At 44.0% G+C, this 22,705-nt stretch overlaps 1 protein-coding gene across 2 annotated transcripts in view; it reads left to right on the plus strand.

The window, feature by feature from the left end:
* Positions 1–19,016: 19,016 nt before the first annotated feature.
* Positions 19,017–22,705, plus strand: part of ASXL1 (ASXL transcriptional regulator 1) — a 68,571-nt gene continuing 64,882 nt past the window's right edge. Inside the window, exon 1 of one of the 2 annotated variants that reach the window (XM_060188339.1) lies at positions 19,017–19,359. In XM_060188339.1, the coding sequence (XP_060044322.1) occupies positions 19,303–19,359 (57 nt within the window). In that variant the 5' untranslated portion in view covers positions 19,017–19,302. The remainder of the gene's footprint in view (positions 19,360–22,705) is intronic. The other variant, XM_060188349.1, reaches the window with a different exon arrangement.

Here is a 22,705-nt window from a genome sequence, read left to right on the forward strand (position 1 = left end):
TTTTAAAAACAAAAAGGTTTAGGGGCTAGTACACAGTTTTCTCAGTAGGGTGTCTGCTCTGCCATGTGTAGGGCCCTGGGTTCAAGACATGGCATTGGGGAAGCTTCAGGATGGGGAAGCAGTGCTATGGTGTCTCTGTCCTCATTCTTTCTCTTTCCCTAAAATAAACATACCAAAAGAATAGAAAACTGAGTCACAGGGCCTGGGAGACAGCATAATAGTTCTGCAAAAGACTTTCATGCCTGAGGCTCTGAGGTCCCAGATTCACTCCCCTGTATAACCATAAGCCAGTACTGAGCAGTGCTGAGGGGGAGTAGGGGAGTGGGGAAAGCTAAGTCAGGGAGGCAGCTGAGCAGTGTTGCACATACACAAGACACTGAGATATTTTTCCTGGCACTGCAGTGGAGAAGAAGAAGAAAAAACTTTAGTAAGTTACAATTCATTTCCCAGGCAATTCACCCACTCAAAGTGTATAGTTCGTTGGTTCTCAGTGTGTTCACAGAGTTGTGCAACTATTGCCACCATCAATTTTAACCACCCAAGGTACCTATTAGCAACCAACCCTAGTTCTTCCTGAAACCACAGGCTGAGGCAATCTATTTTCTCTCTTCTGTCTTAAGTCTAACTCTTTTAGGATCTCAGAACTCCCAATTCCTCATCTATAACCTCACAGGATGATTATGACATCTGAAAAAAAATGTGAAAAAAAAAAAAAGTATATCTAATGACCAAGCAGACTAGCTTTGACCCTGGTGAGTGCTCTGGAAATGCCAACTGCTTTGACTCCTGGCTCATGGAGTGATAGTGTGGCAGTGGTGAAGAGTATGAGTACTGAACACAGTGCCAGATGATCAGTTCTGTCCATGGCAAAGCTTACTGGCTGTGTAATTCTGGCCACACTTCTATCCTCTGGGGGTCTCAGGGTCCTCAGCTGTGGGGAGGAGTCATAGCAAGTACTTTTGATGTTGCCCTTAAGTCAAAACATGTCCATGAGGGTGATAGAGCCTTCCTGGGAGCTGGGACCAGGATTCCATCCCATCGGGATTCCATCCCATTGGTGCATCATGGCAGCACCCAAGGGAACTCCATGGCTGGTGGAGGGGTGCTCTAGTGCCTCAGATCCTCTCTCTAAGAATATTGAAAACAGATCAGGCCTGGGAGACGGCTCAGTAGGATTACTTGCATGTATGTATGATTCCCTGGGCTCATTACCCAGCACCACATAAAAAGAAGTATGTCAATAATTGTCAGTTGTTTCAGTGTTGTTGTAATTGAATTTGTGGCTCCCAGCTTCAAGGAAAGGGCTAGACATTTCTGAATCCAGGTGGTTGTAGGGAGAGACCACAGAACTCTTTAGTTTTGTTGCCTTGTCCTCCTACAATGTGTGTGGAACTGGTGAAGAGAAACTGAAAGAAGTAAATCATAGTAATCATGAGTCTCGTGACAGTTATAATCAATTAAAATATACATATATGGGGAGTTGGGCGGTAGCGCAGTGGGTTTAGCACACATGGCACAAAGTGCAAGGACCGGTGTAAGAATCCCTGTTTGAGCCCCCCCCCCCTGCAGGGGAGTTGCTTCACAGGTGGTGAAGCAGGTCTGCAGGTGTCTATCTTTCTCTCCCCCTCTGTCTTTCCCTCCTCTTTCCATTTCTCTCTGTCCTATCCAACAATGACGACATCAATAATAACTACAACAATAAAACAACAAGGACAACAAAAGGGAATAAATAAATAAATATTAAAAATTTAAAAATAATGAATTAAAAATATATACATACATAAACAAGAATGCATAGTGACCAGGGAGGTTGTGCAGTGGGTAAGGTGTTAAACTTTCACACATGAAGTCCTGAGTTCAGTCCCCAGTATGGCATACACCAGTATGATCCCTTGGTTCTCATTATTAAATAATAGTAACAGGTAGACAAGACAACTAGTGCCTTGCATTTGGCATGCACTCCATAAACAGTAGTTGTTCTGTTTATGTGACAGTGCTTTATAAAGCTGAACAGCACAGCAGAGACAGGTCTCTAGGTTTCCCCATGGCAGGCTTGGTGCAGTCCTGGGAGCCTTACCTCATCTCTGCACAATTACATTTCACTTGGCCTCCAAGGCTCCTTTTACATTACACAGTTGAAAGCTCTTTAACAACAATGAGTTTTCTTTGTCAGTTACTTCAGTTGGTATTTATTGGATGTTATTTTGGGCCAGGTGTTCTGCTGGATACTGAGCTTTAAGGTGGAAAACCTGGGAGGGGTGTGATCATCATGTGAATGGAGAGGGAGCCCAGGGTACTTTGGGCGCCTAGAAATCAGGCAGATGAGAGACAGGCTAAAGGAGTCTTGCTGATACATATTATTCTGTTAGGGAGAGATGCCAAGTCTTCTGAGCCGCATGAAGTGAGCAGATAAACTCAGATTTCACAATATTACCATTTTTGGAGATTTTATTTATTTCATGGGGGAGAGAAAGAGGCAGAGAGACCAGAGCACTGCTCCAGTACACATAGTGCAGGGGACCAAACGTGGGTCTCACACACACGCAGCTCCTATGCAGTTGTACCCACCAAGCCACCTCTCCAGCCATAACATTCTTGTTTAAATACAACACAGTAAAAATAACTATCTGCATTGCATCATGGTCAAATGCATATTCTATATTTAAGTACTGCAGTCAAACCAAAAACCTGTTAAGGTGTAGAGGTAGGGCTTGTAGAGGAGCAGAGACCTCAGGGCAAGTAGTGTCTCAAGGTGAAGATGAGATGCTACTAGATCAGCAGAAATATGACAGAATGGAGCAGGGAGGCTTTGGAGCTGGGTGAACCTGGGGTAGCTCTTATTCTCTGCAGCAAGCCTTTGTGCTCCGGCAAGACAGTTAGTACTGACCCTACTGCTTTCACAGTTACTGAAAGGATTAAAGAAAACATTTATCAAGTGCCTGGCACTTAGACATGTACAATAAGCATGTATTATTAAATAATAATTGCAGTTTTAACTGTTTGTAACAGTGAAGCATTATGGAAGGAGTTCTTGTGTCAGCCAGACCTTGTTCAAGTTAATTTTTTGTTTGTTTTAGATTCACGTATTGGGCTGGGGAGACAACATAATGGTTATGCAAAAGACTTAAAGGTTTTCACATCTGAGGCTCTAAAGTCCCAAGTTCAAACTCAGGCACCACTATAAGCCAGTGCAGAATAGTGCTCTGGTGCTTATTAAATTAATATTAATGTGAGGGAGGGAGGGAAAGAGAGAGAGACAGAGAGAGAGAGAGAGAGAGAGAGAGAGAGAGAAACAGAGCATCATTCTGGCATATGGGATACTAGGAGGTCAAACTGAAGGGCTGATGCTTGTAAGTCTAGGATGTAATCACTTTGCAACCTCCTAGGCATATATATATATATATATATATATATATATATATATATATATATATATATATTCCACTGCTCCTGGAAAGTTTTTTCTTTCTTTCTTTTTTTTCTTTCTCCCTTCCTTGCTTCTTCCTTTCTCTTTAGATAGAGGATAAGAGACAGAGAGGAAGAGAGATACCACAGTACTGCTCTATTGCTCATGAAGCTTCTCCTTTGCATGATGCTCCCACATGCTGACAGGGAACTCATACCCAGCTGCTTATGCATGGTAAATTATTCACTCAAATGGGTGAGCTATCCCTCATCCCCTCAAATCTCTTATACATAATATTCATGAGAAAGAAGGGGAGAAATAGGGAGGGGGAAGAAGGAGAAAGAGAGAGAGAGTGCTAAGTAAAGTGCCACTTTACTTGGGCATATGTTGTTTCTGGGGATTGAAGAAAGTTGACCTGAAGCAGTAAAATACCACTGACAAAAATTATGTTGCGGGGCTGGTGGATTGCACACCTAGTAGAGTGCACACATCACCACATGCAAAGACCCAGATTCAAAGTCCTGGCCCCCACCTGTGGAGGGGGGCTTCACTGGTGGTAGAATAGTGCTCCAGGTGTCTTTCTCTTTCTATTTTCCCTCTGCCTATCAGGAAAAAAGGAAGGGAGGAAGGAAGGAAGGAACAGTAGCCACCATGAATGGTGGATTCATCATGCAGTCATGAGCCCCTACTGGAAAAAAAGAATGAGAAAAAAAAAAAAAAAGGAAGAAAAGGAAATTAGAAAAAAGGTGGACATTCAGTTAATAAATATAAGCTATTGTTTTAAATGATTACCCAGTAATCTACTGGAGTAGCAGAGGCTACCACTATTGATAGTCATTGAGATCATTGCCAGATTTTTATTGTGCAATGCTGTATGAAGCAACCTTCTGCATGGATCATTATTGTTATATTTCCACGTTGCCCTAAATTTCTGTAAGTGAATTACTTGGTGAAGGGATTTTCCTGGTATAGTGTTCCTACATATTGCTACCTTGCCTACTGAAATGACTGAATTTGCATTCCCACTCCAAGCATATAATTGCACCTGTTTCTTCTATACCTGATGAGACTGGTTCCATCACTTGGGTCTATTGAAAAGATGGTGTCTCAATTAAAAAATATACATATGTTATTGTTGTATGCTTTACATTGGGTAGTTCTCCCCCGCCAAGAGAATTGGATCAGTCCAGTTAGTTTCGCAGGCCCACTTGGCCCTGCCCCAAGGAACCCCGACAGAGTTCCACAGTACCAGAGTTCCTGAGTTACAGAGTTGGAGAGTTGGAGAGTTGCAGAGTTGCAGAGTTGCAGAGTTAGAGAGAGTGCTTGTGCCGCCGCAAAGAGACAGCAGAGTTCTGTTTGGTGATTAGTTTGTCTTAGTTTATGAATCGTTGTTCCTGAATAAAGAAATACAGCTTCCCTGCCCAGCCGTTGTCTCCGCGTCTCTGTTACCCGCCCGTGAAGCTAGCCCGCCCAGCTGGAGCCGCCGAATTTTAACAACATGTTATTATTACTTATTGAATAAAGGCAAGGAAATTGAAAGGGAAGGAGAAAAAGAGACACCTGCAGCACTGTTTCTGTGCTCTGCAAGTGAGATCTGGGGGCTTGAACCCAGATTCTTCTGCATGGTAATGTGTGTGCTTTACCAGGTGTGCTATGCCCAGCCCCTCAATTTTGTTTTTTATCTGTAGCTACAGGGTTAGTAATAACTATATATATATATTAAAGTTTTTTTAAATTCTTATTTATTTATTTATTTGCCTCCAGGGTTATTGCTGGGGCTTGGTGCCTTCACCACAAATCCACTATTCCTAAAGGCTATTTTTTTCCCTTTTAAGTTGCCCTTGTTGCTTTATAATTGTTGTGGTTATTATTATTGTTGTTATTGATGTCATTGTTGTTGGATAGGACAGAGAGAAATGGAGAGAGATGGGGAAGACAGGGAGAGAGAAAGATAGACACCTGCAGACCTGCTTCACTGCCTGTGAAGCAACCCCCATGCAGGTGGGGAGTTAGAGGCTCCAACTGGCATCCTTATGCAGGTAGGTCCTTGCGCTTTGTGCCATGTGCACTTAGCCCGCAGGGCTACTGTCCAACCCACAACTATATATATATTAAGATTTTATTTATTAATGAAAGATAGGAGAGAGAGAAAGAACCAGACATCACTCTGGTACATGTGCTGCTGAGGATTGAACTCAGGACCTCATGCTTGAGAGTCTAGTGCCTTAGCCACTGCACCACCTCCTGGACCACAATATATATATATATATATATATATATATATATATATATATACATTTTTTAAAAAATATCTCCAGGGTTATTGCTGGGGCTCGGTGCCTGCACTACAAATCCACTACTCCTGGAGGCTGTTTTTTCCCTTTTGTCGCCCTTGTTGTTTATTATTGTTGTTGTTGCTGTCATTGATGTTGGATAGGACAGAGAGAAATGGAGAGAGGAGGGGAAGACAGAAAGGGGGAGAGAAAGATAGACACCTGCAGACCTGCTTCACCGCTTGTGAAGCGACCCCCCCCACAGGTGGGGAGTCGGCGGCTTGAACTGGGATCCTTACGCTAGTCCTTGCACTTTGTGCCATGTGTACTTAACCCACTGCGCCACGACCCGACCCCCCAGTATTTTTTTTTAAACATCTTTTCAGTTATTTCCATTTTTGTTGCTTCTTTTGAGAATTGTCTGTTTAAGCTATTATTATTTGACCATCTTCCTACTGAAGTGTTTGCTATTTTAGAAACTCTTTATGAGGCCAGGCACTGGCACACATTGTTAACACTACAGTGCACAAGGATCCACGTTTGAGCACCTGAAGGGGGAAAGCTTCACGAATGGTGAAGCAGGGCTGCCAGGTGTCTGTCTCTTTCCCTATCTCTCCCTTCCCATGCAATTTCTCTCTGTCTCTACCCAGTAATAAATAATGATAAAAAGAAACTTTATTAGGAATATTAATTGTTATATTTGTTACATATTTCTATTTTGTCTTTAACTGTGTATGTTTTTTTTTGTTTCGTAGTGTGAGATTCTACAGCCCCTGGGCTTTTTCATTCTCTTAATATCTGTTATAGAGAGGGAGAGATACTATAGCACCAGACCTTCCCCTTTAGTCAGAATAATGATGCTCCCATTTGGTGCTGGGACTTGAACCTAGGCTCCATGAGTGGTGCAACAGTGCTTTGGTGTCTCTCTTATACTCGTGAAAAGAACTTAATCGGTCAAGAAAATGACTCAGTGATAGAGTATATTCACAAAGCCCAGGGTTTGATCCCTAGCACTGCTAAATAAATAAATAAAATTTCCAGTTCCTAGATTAATAAAATATCACTTGTGTGTTTGTTTCCCATAGTTTTACTTTGTCATTGTCATATATAAAATTTTAATCTCGGTAGATGGTAGTAGATTTAAGGAAGAAGGTGGGATGCAAACTCAGTTCTTCTCTAAATGGCTAGTCAATAGCATTATTTTGCTTTTGACTTTTAGCTTTTCTCCATCAAAGTGAAATGTGACCTCTATCATATCCTAGTTTCTTAGACACTTGACTCCTTTTTTGTACTGTTTGGTTCAGTAGTTCTGTCTGTTTCTTTGTCAAGTATTGTACCAATTTAGTTGATATAGCAACCTGGTACATTATTTTCATATCTGGTAGAACAAGTTCCAACTCATTAATCTGTTTTAGACTTCTCTTCGCAATAGGACAGAGTAATTAAATTGAGTAATTAAATTCATCCAGTCAGCCTGGGTTGAAATTCCAGGTGCACCACTCACTAGCAGTATAATCTTGAGCAGGTTGTTTTTCTTTACACTCTGTACCTCTGCCTCATCTGTATAATGTTGATAGCAAAGCGGTGTTTTTGTAAAGATGAGATGAATTGATGCACAGCAAGTCCGTGGGACAAAGTATGGCCCATGGTAAGTGGTCAGTAAATGGTAAGTGCTTTTGTCATGAAAACAATGTGTTTATTTTTCTAAATTTTTTTTACCTTAATTCGATAGGACAGAAAGAAATTGAGAGGGAGAGCAGATATAGGAGAGACTGGGAGATACCTGCAGCCCTGCTTCACCACTTTGAAGCTTTCCTTCTGCAGGTGGGGACTGGAGACTTGAACCCGGGTCCTTGTGCACTGCAGTGTAAGTGCTTAAGCAGTTGCGACACCACCCAACCTGCATTTATTTTTCCATTTGAATTTTAGAATTTTTTTTTTGCCTCCAGGGTTATTGCTGGGGTTCGGTGCCTGCCCTACGATTCCACTGCTCCTGGAGGCTTCCCCTCATTTTGTTGTCCTTGTTATTGCTGTTGTTGGATAGGACAGAGAGAAATCGAGAGAGGAGGGGAAGACATAGAAGGGGAGAGAAAGACACCTGCAGACCTGCTTCACCACTTGTTAAGTGACACCCCCCTACCCCCGCAGGTGGGGAGCTGGGGGCTCAAACTAGGATCCTTATGCCGGTCCTTGCACTTCACACCATGTGCACTTAACCCGCTGTGCTACTGCCAGGCCCCTGAACTTATGACAAAACCTCATTGGGATGTTGGCTGGGATGACATTTACTTGACAGGCTAATTCTGAGATAACTAATGTTCATATTATAGTCTTCCAGTCTAAAGCAAGTTGTGCTCTCCACTGGTCTGAAACTATGCTCCTTGTTAGAGTTTATAGTTTTCTTCATATGAAGAATGCATGTTTTATTTTGTTTACATTTTTCAGTGTGTCTGAAAATGTAAGAAAATTCATTAGAAAAAGGAATTAAGGGTAGATTTGTTTTGGAAATAATACACTTTCCCCCAAAAGGGGGGGTGAGGCTGGAGCTCTGCAAAGAAGCCAAGGAGGAAAGGGGCTAAACTACATTTTTTGTTAACTTTAATTCTGGAAAGTAAATTAAAAAAAAAAAACTTTAAGTCTATTTAATTAATTAATTAACTTACTAGCTACTTAATCACCAGAGCACTGCTCTGACTCATGGTGGGCCTGGGACCTTGTAGCCTCAGGCATGAAAGTCTTTTGCATAACCATTATGTTATTTCCCCCACCCCTAGGTATATTTATTAATGAGGGAGGGGAGGGGGGGGGCTGGGGAGGGGGAGGAAAACTATAACATCAAATCATCATTCTGGCATATGTATTTCTGGGGACTGAATTCAGGACTTTGAGCCTACATCTAAGTCCAGTGCTTTATCTAGTGTGTTACCACTACCTTCTGGGCCACCAGGAAAGGAATATTACACACATACATACCTAACTTTTTTTCCTGCCAGGGTTTTGCTAGGGTTCTAAGGGATATGAGATTCTACTTTTTTTTTTTTTTCTTTTCCTTTTCTTTTACCTTTTTTCCAGGTGGAGGTTAAGAGACAGGGTAGAGATGGAGGTGGGGGTGGTGGAATGAGAGACACCACAACACTGGTCCACCACTTATGTAGCTTCCCCTGTGCAAGTGCTACTCTGTGGTGATCAGGGGCTTGAACCTGGGTCTGCATGCATGGTAAAGTAAGTGTGTAATATATTGTGCAAGTGATCTCCCAGCCTCCTAGAGAGTATATACAACTCAGGAGGGAACTGTGTTTTTCCTCATTATACTTTGAAGGAGGCATTGAGTGCTATGGGAGTACAAAGGATTTTATGAATGTTGAACAGGAAGAGTATTGCTGAAGTGCCTAGGATAACTCTGAACCTTCATCTTACTTGCCCCCTCCCATCCACACTAGCATTAGCACTCAAGCCTGTTTGAATGAATCCATTCAGCAAAGGTTGATGAACACCTGCTCTGTGTCAGAGGAGCTAGAGCCATATGGTTGGATAAGAACCACTGCATGTGCTCACATCTGAGCTCTGTCACTTCCTGGTTGTTCCAAGAGACAATCACTCCTCCATGTGGGATGTATGTACCTCCTGTCTTCCTCACCTCCACCCCCACTTGATTCCCTCCTACCTTTCTAACTCTGTCTTCTGCTCCTGCCACACTGTACCGCTGACCCTTTCCAGATAAACACCGCATTTTTGCACATTTAGAGGCTGCCATCCCCCCACCCGTGTACTGTCTCTTCTCCCCAAAATTGCTGAGTCACTCTTCTTCCCTCTGGGCCTTCAAGGCCCAGCTAAAGTATCACTACCTCTATGAAGTCTGACCTCCCAGAGTTTATTACTAATTTACAGCTTTTTAACTGTAGTGAATGCAAGTTTATTCTCTGTTAATAACTAATGATCAGCTTTAATAATGTGTGCAGTTGTTTGTTTCCATGTCTGTGATCCCATTAGTCCAGGGCCCTCTGAGTCGGTGGCTATATCTTTGTTTCTGCAGTGAGACCTAACACACACCGGTTCACTTGAGAATTGTGGTTAAAAATGGGGTCAGAGAAATGCAACTTAAAATTATTAAAGGCAGTGAAGAAAGAAGATGAAGGGGTAAGGATTAAGGGGTAGGTGATGGCATACCTGGTTGAGTACATGTTACAATCTGCAAGGACCCAGGTTCAAACCCCTAGTCACCATCTGCAGGGGGAAAGCTTTGCAAGTGGTGAAGCAATACTGCAGGTGTAGTGGTCTAGGAGGTGGCTTAGTGGATAAGGCACTGGACTCTCAAGCAATACTGCAGGTGTCTCTCCCTATCTCCCCCTTCCCTCTTGATTTCTGGCTGTCTCTATCCAATAAATAAATAAAGATAATGAAGAATAACAAAGAAGAGGTAAGGATTACTTAGCTTAGAAAAGTGGCTCTGAATCTAGGGTTTCAAGACAGCAGAATAGAATGGTACAAAGAGTATGAGCTATATCTCAAGTGTGGTTCCTGGGCTTGGGTCCTGGCCCCAGCATATGCTTGCACCATGGATTTGGGCAAATTCTACTTCTCTGAGTCTATTAACTGACTTTTCTAAAAAGATGGTCCCTTATTATTAGTGCCACTATCGCTGGGGTTTGGTAATTGCATCACCAGTCCACCACTCTCAGTGGCTTTTTTTTTCCTTTTTTATTTTTTAAAAGATTTTTTAATATTTATTTATTCCCATTTGTTGCCCTTGTTGTTTTGTTGTTGTTGTAGTTATTATTGTTGTTGTTCTTGATGCCATCGTTGTAGGATAGGACAGAGAGAAATGGAGAGAAGAGGGGAAGACAGAAAGGGAGAGAAAAAGATAGACACCTGCAGAACTGCTTCACCACTTGTGAAATGACGCCCCTGCAGGTGGGGAGCCAGCCGGGGGCTCAAACCAGGATCCTTATGCCGGTTCTTGTGCTTTGCACCACCTGCACTTAACCCGCTGCATTACTGCCCAACTCCCCCTTTTTCCTTTCTTTTATTTGATGGGACAGAGAGAAAATTGAGAGGGAAGGGTGATATACTGAGGCAGAGAGAAAGAAGTATCTGGAGACCTGCTTCACCATTCATGAAGCTTTCCCCCTGCAGGTGGGGCTGAGGAGCTTGAACCCAGGTCTTTGCTCATGGTAATGTATGTGCTTAACTGGATTCACCACTGCTCAGCCCTGGGGACCTTGTTCTTTCTTTTCTTTTCTTTTTTTTTTTTTTTAAGCAGATTTCATAAAAATGTAAGACCCATTCAGAAGAGAGGCAGTGCCTTTTGTTATCTTGTGCTTAATAACACATCACCTAAAAGCTAAAACAACAAACATTATCTCATACAGTTGCCATGGGTCAGGAATCCAGGAGCAGTGTATTTGGGTGATTCTGACTCTGTATCTTTTAAAAGGTTGCAGTCAAGTTGCTGGCCAGCGCGGAATTCATTTGCAAGTCTGCCTGAGGCTGAGTAGGTAACTCAGTGATAGAACGCCTATATTGTTCCATCCCATGGCATCGTATGAAAGCATCAAACAAGAGAGAACTGCATTGCTGGTGGGGTAGTATTGTGCTCTCGCTCTTATTCTCTATCACATTCTCTCATGAAAAACACAGAATAGAAATTGGGCCAAGGAGGTGGCTCAGTTATAGAGTTCATGAGCAAGTCATTGAGCTCTTAGTTTGATCTCAAGCACTGAACTAAAAAAGAAATAATAAATCTAGCCTGGACTCTCCACAGAACATCACTGTGACCATTAGTACTTGAGTATACTTAAGACATAGCTGGCTGTTTCCCCTCCAAGAGAACAAGGGAAGTCACGCGGTCATCTGGTAATTTCCCATATATCCTACTAGTCCCACAATTCAGTTTTTATTTTTTTTTAAAGTGGAAAGGGACTAAAAAGGATGTGAATATTAGGGTTGGGAATCATGGGGCTGGGGAAAAACAGGAGGCATTTTGAAAGCTGGTTACCTGGGACCAGGTGGTGGCTAACCTGGTTAAGTGCGCGCTCTACAGTGCAGAAGGACCCGGGCTCAAGCTTCTGGTCCCCACCTGCAGGGGCAAAGCTTCACAAGTGGTGAAGCAGGGCTGCAGGTGTCTGTCTCTTTCCCTCTCAATTTCTCTGTCTCTATCCAATAATAAATATATAAATAATATATATTGTGTAAATTTATATATATATATATATATATATATATATATATATATATATTTTTTTTTTACCAGAGCACTGCTTAGCTCTGGCTTATAGTGGTGCAGGGGATTGAACCTGGGACTTTGGAGCCTCAGGCATGAGAGTGTCTTTGCATAACTATTGTTCTATCTACCCCATGCCTGAATAAATTTTAAAAAGAGATGAAAAGTAAGAAGGCTGGGTGGTGGTGCAGCAGGTTAAGCACACATGGCAAGAAGTACAAGGACCAGTGTGAGGAAATTAAAGAGTTTAAATTAAAAAAAAAAGGAAAGCTGGTTACTCTAGAAAGAGGAGTCTTACTGGGCCTACTAGTTTTCTCATTCTCTTCACTTGGAAGCTATGGTATTTAAGATGTTAGGCCTATGAGAAGCCATTAAATCTGTTAACTTCACATTCAGACAGTATCAAGCATAAAAGAGGAGGAGGCAGATAAGTCATTTGGGGCAGAGTATAAGTGTTCTTATTATAAAACACTGCAAATAAAGAAATAACTCAGTCACCAGTCTCATCACATTAACAGCATCACTATTAGAATTTTGGTGTTATCTCAGCTATTAAAAACGGTGACTTCACTGTTTTCAGCCCATCATGGATGGAGCTTGGAGAAATTATGTTAAGTGAAATAAGTCAGAAACAGAAGGATGAATATGGGATGATCTCACTTTCAGGCAGAAGTTGAAAACAAGATCAGAAGAGAAAACACAAGTAGAACCTGAACTGGAGTTGGTGTATTGCACCAAAGTAAAAGACTCTGGGGTGGATGTGGGGAGAGTACAGGTCCAAAAAGGAAGACAGAGGACCTAGTGGGGGTTGTATTGTTATGTGGAAAACTGAGAAATGTTATGCATGTACAAACTATTGTATTTACTGTTGAATGTAAAACATTAATTCTCCAATAAGGAAATTAAAATAATAATAATAATAACAAAGATTATAACAGATTATAGAGAAGGAGGGAGACAAAGAGTTATCAGCGCCACTGAAAGTTTTCCCCCTGCAAATGGTGACGGAGGTGGGCTCAAACCAGGTCCTTGCACGTAGACCAAAAAACTTATGACTAGCTTTCTAATATTAGAAAGTTTAAATACTGGAATGGTGGGAAATGGAGACATCTCAGTAGTAGAACACAGGATTTGCATGGCTAATGCCCTAAAACAAGTCCCAGGAACTGCTGCAGCTGAGCAGTGCTATGGTCTCCCCTAAAGTGAAGGAAACTGGATAGAGCACAAGATGAAGTCCTAGGTTCCGTCCCTGATACTGCATATGCCAGAGAAGAGATCTGGCCTCTCTCAGAAAGTGGTTATGTAAGCACATTATATAGACATGTATATTATTCTTAGTGAGATACTAAAATAGTCACTTGTACATCTTAACCACACAGAGTGCTGTTGTTTATTTACTTATTTATTTTTACTTTCATTTTTTCCCAGAACACTGCTCAGCTATCTGGTTTATCATGGTTTGGGGGGTTGAACCTGGGACCTCAGAGCCGTTTTTGCCTCCAGGGATATCACTGGGACTCCAGTGCCTGCACTATGAATCCACTGCTCCTTGAGGCCACTTTTTTCCCCATTTTTATTGCCCTTGTTATTGTTGTTGCCATTGCTGTTGGTTAGGACAGAGAGAAATCAAGAGAGGAGGGAAAGAGGGTGAGAGAAAGATACTTGCAGACCTGTGCCACCGCCCAGCCCCCATTTGTTTTTAAATTTAAAAAAAATTATAATTTATTTTCCATTTTGTTGCCCTTGTTGTTTTATTGTTGTAGTTATTATTGTTGTTATTGATGTCATCATTGTTGGATAGGACAGAGAGAAATGGAGAGAGGAGGGGAAGACAGAGAAGGGGAGAGAAAGTTAAGACACCTGCAGACCTGCTTCACCGCTTGTGAAGCGACTCCCCTGCAGGTGGGGAGCTGGGGGCTCAATCGATCCAGGATCCTTATGCTGGTCCTTGAGCTTTGTGCCACATGCGCTTAACCCGCTACCACTTAAACTGCGTTACCACCTGACTCCCTTTTTTAAATTTCTTGTTGCTACCAGGAATACTGATTATTGCTGAAACCTGATGCCTGCATGACAAATAGATTGCAGGTTTGTTGTTGTTTTTCCTGGTAGGACAGAAATTGAGGGGAAAGGGAAAAAGAGACACACCTGCAGCCTTGCTTCACTGCTTGCTTCCTCCCTGCAGGTGGGGACTAGGGCCTTGAACTTGGTCTTTTTGCATGGTAATGTGTGTGCTCGACTGGGTGTGCCACCGTATGGCTCCTTTGTCAAATAAATTATTATTGGGACTGGGTGGTGGCGCACCTGGTTGAGAACACATGCCACAGTGTGCAAGTACCCAGGTTCAAACCCCCAGTCCCCACCTGTAGGGGGGAAAGCTTTGCGAGTGGTAAAGCAGGGCTGCAGGTGTCTCTCTGTCTCTCCCCCTCCTATTACCCCTTTCCCTCTTGATTTCTGGCTGTCTGTCCAGTAAATAAAGATAATACCAAAAGTAAAAAAAAAAAAATTGAGGTCATTCCCTCAGTAAATTGAGTATGACTGCCAGATGTTGAGTGTGATGCTGTAAGAGCAGGCAATAAACTGAAAATTGTTTAAAATGATGAAATATGGATGATAAGAAAAGTACAGTATGTTAATCATCTGCTATGCTGAAATTTTTCACAGGTGTGATCATTTGGGATCTGTGGAAGGTGATTTTTAATCTTTGAACCTCACCATAATTTGACAATGAGAATAGTTAGAATATCTGCTAAAGTGTCAAACTGTTTTAGGACTTGGTTTACTGAAGTATAAAATGAGGTCCTTTGTATATATCAGGCACTAAACCTCAGAGGAAACAGAGCTGGTATTTAATGAGTCTCCTGCGTGCAAGGTGTTTCACAAAGACCCCATCTAATCCTACTTTCACCCTGAGTTTTATAATCTATCCTGCTGTCCAGATGGTTGGCATTTGAGTCAGAGGTTTCCTAATTTGACTAAGACTATACAGCTAGAGAGTAACTGCAAGGTTAAAAACCAGACCTGCAGAACCACAAAGCCAGTGACAGTACATTATTTCATAGTGAGGCACAGGGGGTTAGTCTTTTTTTAGGGAGATCTTGGGTGTCTGCCGGTGTATTTGGCATTCAGATTCCTGAGTATATGCTTTGCTCATAACTGTGCAGTTTGAAAACAGTGACTCATCCCCAAACAAGGTAGAGTTGATTATCAGTCTTATTGATCTTACACTGCTCTGTGGCACCTGTATTGACTTCAAAGCTACTTTGTAATAAAAGCAGTAATAAAAACAGAAAAACACTACAAAAATATGTAGGTATGTTTTCCATACTTGTGACAAGAAAGCAAACTTATGTGAATAACTGAAAAAAATTACAGCTACTTAAGATTTAATGACTAAACTGCCTCTGAATACACTCTTTTCACACTTGGTATTGTCAATTATTTGAATCTGCATGGACATAGACCATGAAATGCTCTGTGAAAGCCAGGCAATACTGGTCAAGAGAATTAAAAGCATATCCACAACGCCTGTGCAAGCTTTCTTTTGCAGCTGAAAAAAGTTATTGTAGAGTCTAAACCTCCCCCCCACCCCCGCCAGAGCATTGCTCAGCTCTGGCTTATGGTGGTTCCAGGTTCCAGGTTCCAGGTTCCAGGGATTGAATTTAGGGCTCTGGAGTGTCTGGAATGAGTCTTTGCATAACCATTATGCTATTTCCCCATTCAGAGGCTTCAGACAATGGTCATGTATATCTCTCACTTTTCGTGGTCAGAAGTATGGACACTATGTAGCTCTGTTGATTCTCTGCTTTGAATCCAATAAAACTAAACTCAAGAAATTTCCAATTTGTTTCCCTCTAGATTTAAGAAGGGGGTGGGGAGTACCTACTTCCAAGCTTACTCAGGTTGTCAGAATTCAGTTCTATGAGGTTACAGGACTAAAGTCTTTTCTGTTTTTGGAGATTGTTAATATTCCAAGGTCTCCTTCAAAGTCAGCAGCAATGAGGTCAAATTCCTTTCAAGCTTTGGATCTGATTCTTCCGCTTCATCTCTCCAAAGCATCTCTTTTGGTCTTTTTCTCTGCTTTTAAGAGTCCATGGGGGGGGGGATCCAGTAGGGGGGGACCTGCTAACCATACATAAGGACCCGGGTTCGAGCTTCTGCTCCCCACCTGTAGATGGAATACTTCACAAATGATGAAGTAGATCTGCAAGTGTTTTTTTTTTTAATTTTTAAAAAATATCTATTTATTGGATAGAGAGAGCCAGAAATCAAGGGAGAAGGGGGTCATAGAGAGGGAGAGAGACAGCAGCAGCACTACTTCACCACTTGCAAAGCTTTCCCCCTATAGGTGGGGACCGGGGGATCGAACCCAGGTTCTTGAGCATTGTAACATGTGCGCTCAACCAGATGTGCCACCACCTGGCCCCAAGTGTGTCTTTTTCTATCTCCTCTCAATTTCTCTGTCCTATCCATTTAAACAGTAGGATTAAAAAGTGGCGGTAGTACAGCGGGTTAAGTGCACATGGCGCAAAGCACAAGGACAAGCGTAAGGCTCCCGGTTCAAGCCCCTGGCTCCCCACCTGCAGAGGAGTCGCTTCACAGGCGGTGAAGCAGGTCTGCAGGTGTCTTTCTCTCTCCCTCTCTGTCTTCCCCTCTTCTCTCCATTTCTCTCTGTCCTATCCAACAACGACATCAATAACAACAATAATAATAACTACAACAATAAAACAACAGGAGCAACAAAAGGTAATAAATAAATATTTAAAAAATGGCTGCCAGGTGAATTTGTAGTGCCAACATGGAGCCCAGTGATTGCCCAGGTGGCAGAAAATACAAAGTCCCTATGACTGCACTGTGTCCATGTAGATAGTCCAGGGTATGTACCTATCTGCAGAGTTGTTTTTGACATGAAATGAAACATATTTACAAGTCCCAGGGTATAAGGTGTGCATAGTCTTGGCATGACTGGAGGGAACACATTGTCCTGCTTGCCATAGTGTCTGTACTATACATGTAAATTCCAGAGTGAATCTTTTCTAGTTACTTCTTGGATTTTAGAGTGGGTAGGTGAAGCTACTTAAGAAAACATCTGAAACAAACCAAAATGACTTGTCAAGTTACTGTATCAGCTACAGGTTTTAAAATATTTCTTGATGGGGCCTGGAGTGGTGTTTCCTCCTTTTGCCCTCTAGGTAGTTAGAGGAGTATTGCCTATTTCACTTACAGTGTATTGATTTTGCTGAATTTTGTTTATTGGGTGTGAAAAATCTCTGTATGCAGCATTAGCAACAGGAAACACCAGGGCTGGCAAAATAGCTCAGTTGGATAGTGTGCCTGCTTGGCCATGCCTTCCCCAGTCCCTACTGCACTGAAGCAGCTTTGGGGCTGTCTTATCTTTCCTCCTGCCTCTCTGTCTCTGTTTGGAAAAGTTGGTCTGGAGTGGCAAAGCCCTGACAAGGAGGGGGAAACAAAGAAACCACTGAACTCCCAGCAATTGGGCACCACAGTATGAACGCGAGGCACTGGCTCTATCCCCTGTGCTAATGCCAGGAGACAGAGGATGTGTTTCCTTACCCGGAAAAGCCCTTCAAATATGGCCACTGCTCCTGGCTCTCTAACACTTGGGAACTGGCCATTAATTCAATGTAGGACTGACACCAGAAATATTTCTGGACAGCAGCAGTTCAACAATCAGGAACAGAAAACCTCTATGTTGGACATGCTAGGTCTCAGTTTTACTGCTCTACAACCAAGGCTCAGAAAGGCCCAATACATTGCCCTTCGTCTCAGCTGGAACCATTTTTTTGTTTGTTTGTTTTTTACCAGAGCACTACTCAGCTCTGGCTTATGGCGGTATGGGGGATTGAACCTGGGATTTGAGAGCCTCAGGCATGAAAGTCTCTTTGCATAACCATTATGCTATATCCCCACCCGGAACTATTTTTTAAACACTTGCTCTCTGCCAGCCCCACATGATATTGACCTAACGTTAAAGTCCCCCTTCACTCCCGCGTCTAATCTGCCAGATGATTTGTGTTAATTTAAATCTCAATGATGTGAAGTATTAAACTAATGTTGCAGATGACAAAACGGAAGCTCAGAGCGGTCGCCTCCCTAGTTCAAGGCTCAGGCTCCGGGAGGGGCCTGTATTCTGGGAGAGGCCTCAGGTGCAGCCTGGACACTGAGGGTCCCAAGTCCAAGTTATTCACACTAACCGGCCCATCACCAAGTTCGAGTGGGAAGGATGGCTCCTAAGCTGCGGGGGCAGCTTCTGCAAATAGCAGCAGGAAAGACCTGGGAGGAAACGGGGCGTCTGGCTTCACCAGTCGTGGAACAACCGTTCTACCGGTTTGAGTGTCGTCTTCTCTCATTATTATGCGGCAGTGAGTCATTTAAGGGAGGACCAAAAGGGAAAGTCCTGCCTCTTGGCATCTATGAGAAGTGCTGGTGAGAACCGTTTAGGCAGGGAGAACCACAAAAGGGACACTGGGAGTCGAGCTATTAATTCTTGACACCGCCCCCACACACACACACTTTTACCCACTCCGCGGTTCACCTAAACGGAAAAAGCTGAAAGAGTTAAAAAGTTGATGGGGGAAGCCAGCCACCACCCCCTTCCCAGCATCGCTTCCCAGAATGCTTTGGGGCCCAGCCAGTTCCCGCACCTCGCGAGACTCCGCCCAGCCCTTTCCCTGAGCGACCGTTCCTCCCCCAATTTACCGATCGGTGAGCTGGGAGGAGAAAGGGAGGGCAAGGCAAAAAAGACGGGCCGCGCGGCACTCTGGGAAGTGTGGTCCAAGCGGTTCCCGCAGCCATTTTCTTCCGGAGAGGGGGAGGAGTGAGAGGCAGCAGGGACTACAATTCCCATCTGCCCTTTCGGTTTGTTTTTGTTCAAAAAAAAAAAACCCACACTCCCCCTCCTCACTCTTCACACACACACTCACACACACCCACGGCAGACACGCACACACCCGGACACCGGAGGGAAAGCCGCACGCGTCTCGCCTTCCCGCCGCACCGCCAGGGCTGTCTTGGTATCTGAGCAGAAGGAGAAAGCGGAGGCCGGAGCCGTGACCTCTGACCCCGTGGTTATGCGGAGTAGCCGCATTCCTTAGCGATCGCGGGGCTGCCGCCGCCGTGGGCGATTGACGCAGCGCGGGCGCGTGGAGCCGCCGCCACCCCTCCCCCACCGCCGTCCTCGCGCCGGGTCTCGCGCCCGCCGGCCCCCGCGCGCCCACCCCCTCCGCCCGGCCGCACCCGAGTCCTCGCGCGCCGCCGCCACCGCTGCCGCCACGCGCCCCCCGCCGCTGCCGCCGCCGCCCCAGCTCCCCGCCGCCGCCCCAGCCCGCCCCGCCCGCAGATCCCGCGTGGAGCCGCCGCCACCGCCGCCGGGGAGGAGGAAGATGAAGGACAAGCAGAAGAGGAAGAAGGAGCGCACGTGGGCCGAGGCCGCGCGCCTGGTGAGGCTGGCCGCCGAGGGGTCTCTGTGGGGGGCGTGGGGGTCGCGCCCCGTCGCGCACCCCCCACGGGAGGGGGAGGGGAAAGCCCTGCCCACGGCGGGAGGGGGCGGGGCCACGCTCCGGGAAGCCAGAGACACCCCCCCCCCCCCGCAAGGCGTCGGCCGGGGAGAGGTCCCCCGCCGGGTCGGATGTGGCGCCTTTTCTGCACCCCCCCCACCACCCCCCGCAAATTCCTGCGGAGGGGCGAGCTGCCGGCCGGCTCCTCCCAGCCCGGCGGCGGGGCCCGGCCTCCCCTCCCCCATGCTGGCGGCGGCTGGGGGTCTGGGGACGCGGCGTCGCTGCACCCGGGGGAGTCAGGTTTCCGGGAAGGGGCTGAAGCTCCTCCTTCGCTTCCTGGTGGGCAGCGGGGTGGTGCCCGGGGCTCGGGAGTGGGCAAGGCCCTCCGGTTCCCCGCGTGCAAGAGTCCGTATCTCACCAGGTGTGAGAAAGGCAGCAAGTGCTCACGCCCAGCAGGAACCCTGAGTGGCGGCGCTGCCACTGGAGTGTCGTGTGTGTGTGTGTGTGTGTGTGTGTCCCTCAGAGGGAGGCTGCCGGTGCTGCTCGGGCCGGGGCCCTCCTGACTACCCCACCTAGGCTGGAGATTGCTGGGTAAAATGCCGAGAACCCTTCATTTTGACCAGCTTCCTTTCGAATGCAGGTTGACCTCACTCTGAGAAACGCTGACTAGAGTGTTTTACTTCCTAAACTCAGAAGCTAGAGTGGAAACAGACACTGCAGAAGACTGTGACTGTATTTTGCAAAGATTGTGTGTCTTCTTTCGGGTTCCGCTGTATGTGCGTTGGGCAAAGGATCAGGTGTCTCTCTGTTTGAAGATACTGTTGTTCACCAACACTGTGAACAACACTGTTGTTCACCTATCACTCAGCAGAGCAGACAGTGATATGTGTAGCCCAGGGAGGGGAATCACGGATTTTCTGTTTCTAAAGAATCAGATGACTTATAAGCGAAGTAACGACCGTTTCAGTGCATCTCCACAAAGCTACGACATTTTGAGACACGCTCTTAGAAGATCTTAGTGATGGCATTTAGTAGCAGGCTTTATTTACCTCTTTCAGAGACGTTCCTCTTGCTCAGAACTCTCCCAGCTGGGTTATACCGCAGATGGCATTCTTGTCTCCTGACATCGAGCGAGTTAGATGTAATTGTTCTAATTGACTTGTGGTGAATGAAGCTCAACCTTCCAATCTTTCGTTTTATTGGGACGTGAGATTACCGCCTCAAAGGTGTTGTGCAAAAAAAAAAAAAAAACAAAAAAACAACAAAACCACAAATAGATGTCGAGGACTGATTCAAATCTATGCTACACCTTTTTCTTTCTTAGAGCCTGTAAAACTCAGCTACTGATTTATAACAAAGCTGTTAGGTTTACAGGAAAATGTTTCCGATTGTCTTCCTCAGGCGTTTTTGCTCAAAGAACAGAAATAGCTACAGTTTTCTGAAGTTGTGCTTTTTTTTTTTTTTTTTACATGCTTTGCATGTGAAATCTTAAGAGTTTGAGATTCCTCAGTAATTTTTATTTAATCAAAGCTGGCTAAGCAACAGGATCTCTTGTTATGGTTTTTTCAATGTGACTTTACCTCAAAAAAAACAAAAACAAAGGCTGAGGTAGAGTAGGAAAAAAAACAACCTGAAGAATGTGCCTGTTATTCATTGAAATCCTCCTTAAAGTTTCTGCTGTGCAGGTGTTTCTGACTGAGCACTAAAAGGAAATTTATTTGCTAGAGTTTTACTTGTTTGAGGTAGATGGAAGTACTTTGAAAGTCCATACTTTTTATGTACTGACAAAATTCTAAAGTCTAAAAGATTTGTTTATTTTACTTTTATTTTTTAATTTGCTTTTTTCCCCTTTTTTGTCTTTTTTATTGTTGTAGTTATTATTGTTGTTGTTGATGTTGTCATTGTTGGATAGGACAGAGAGAAATGGAGAGAGGAGGGAGAGACACCTGCAGACCTGCTTCACCGCCTGTGAAGTGACTCCCCTACAGGTGGGGAGCCAGGGCTCAAAGCAGGATCCAGTCCTTGTGCTTCACGCCACATGTGCTTGACCTACTGCGCTACCACTTGGCCCCCAAGATTTGTTGTATTTTATTAGTAGAATGACTAGGAATTTGGGCTCCACAGTTCTGTAAAGTTTCTCTGGATTCTTTTAAAATTCTTGAGGGGACAACCATAGCATCACTCTGACATTTGTGTTGCCAGGGATTGAACTCAGTACGTCATGCCTGACCATCCAGCATTTCATTCACTGCACCACCTCCCAGGGCACTGCCTCACTAGGTTATTTTATCTACTTACTTAGTTCTGTGAACTCCAAAATCCAGGTTACTATTTTAGTTTTATCATTGGCTCAGCTTCATGCCAGATTATCTGGGTAATTTGTCTCTTACATGACTTTCCATTAACAAAGCAGTAATATGAGTAAACTTCACTTTGTGTAGCACCTAACTATTGAATATATGAAAGAATTGATTCATGAGGACATGGCATGTAATTTTGTGTCTTTTACTTTTGTTTAAGAATTTTCTGTACCTTTTTAGCTGTTTAGGGGAACTTTTATGAGTCCTTCCATTTAAAAAGCATGCTGTGGTAAACAGTGCTGTAGACTTTATCAATTATACTGAACAGAGAGAGGCTTGACTGTAGTGAACTATAATGGTAGGGGTAGTAGATTAGATCTGACTACTCTTTGGACAGGTGAATTTGTAGTTTGTGTGTGGCAATCAGATACTTGGGGCCAGTTTCATATTGCTTCTGACATTGCTCAGATTGGTGGCTAGAGTGATACTGGGAGCCCTCTTAAAAAACACTTTGTCTGGAAAGCAGAGACTTCTGGAGAATTTTAGTAGTACCTCAGGATTTTTGCACAAGTTTTTTATGTGTTAAGTAGATGGTAGATATTCTTGTAAATATTTTGTAGTATTGTTTTTTCCAGATGTAAGAGGTAAGGTTTAGGAGGTCAGATGGATATAAATCCTCCTGCTTGTTAGGAACACTTTGGGAGAAATAGCCAGTGGGATTTCCCCTTAAATTGAATGCCCTTAAATAAATTCTCCCTGACTTTTTGAGAAACTCTTAATTGCTTGCTTTATATTTCTCTTTGATTCATGACTGACTATTCTTATATCAAACATTTTTTCTTTTTGAAGTCGAAGAGATACTTTTTTTAAATCTTTTTTTTTAATATTTATTTTATTTATTCCCTTTTGTTGCCCTTGTTGTTTTATTGTTGTAGTTATTATTGTTGTTGTCGTTGTTGGATAGGACAGAGAGAAATGGAGAGAGGAGG

The sequence above is a fragment of the Erinaceus europaeus genome, chromosome 1 (assembly GCF_950295315.1).
Source record: "Erinaceus europaeus chromosome 1, mEriEur2.1, whole genome shotgun sequence".
Taxonomy (NCBI): Eukaryota; Metazoa; Chordata; class Mammalia; order Eulipotyphla; family Erinaceidae; genus Erinaceus; species Erinaceus europaeus.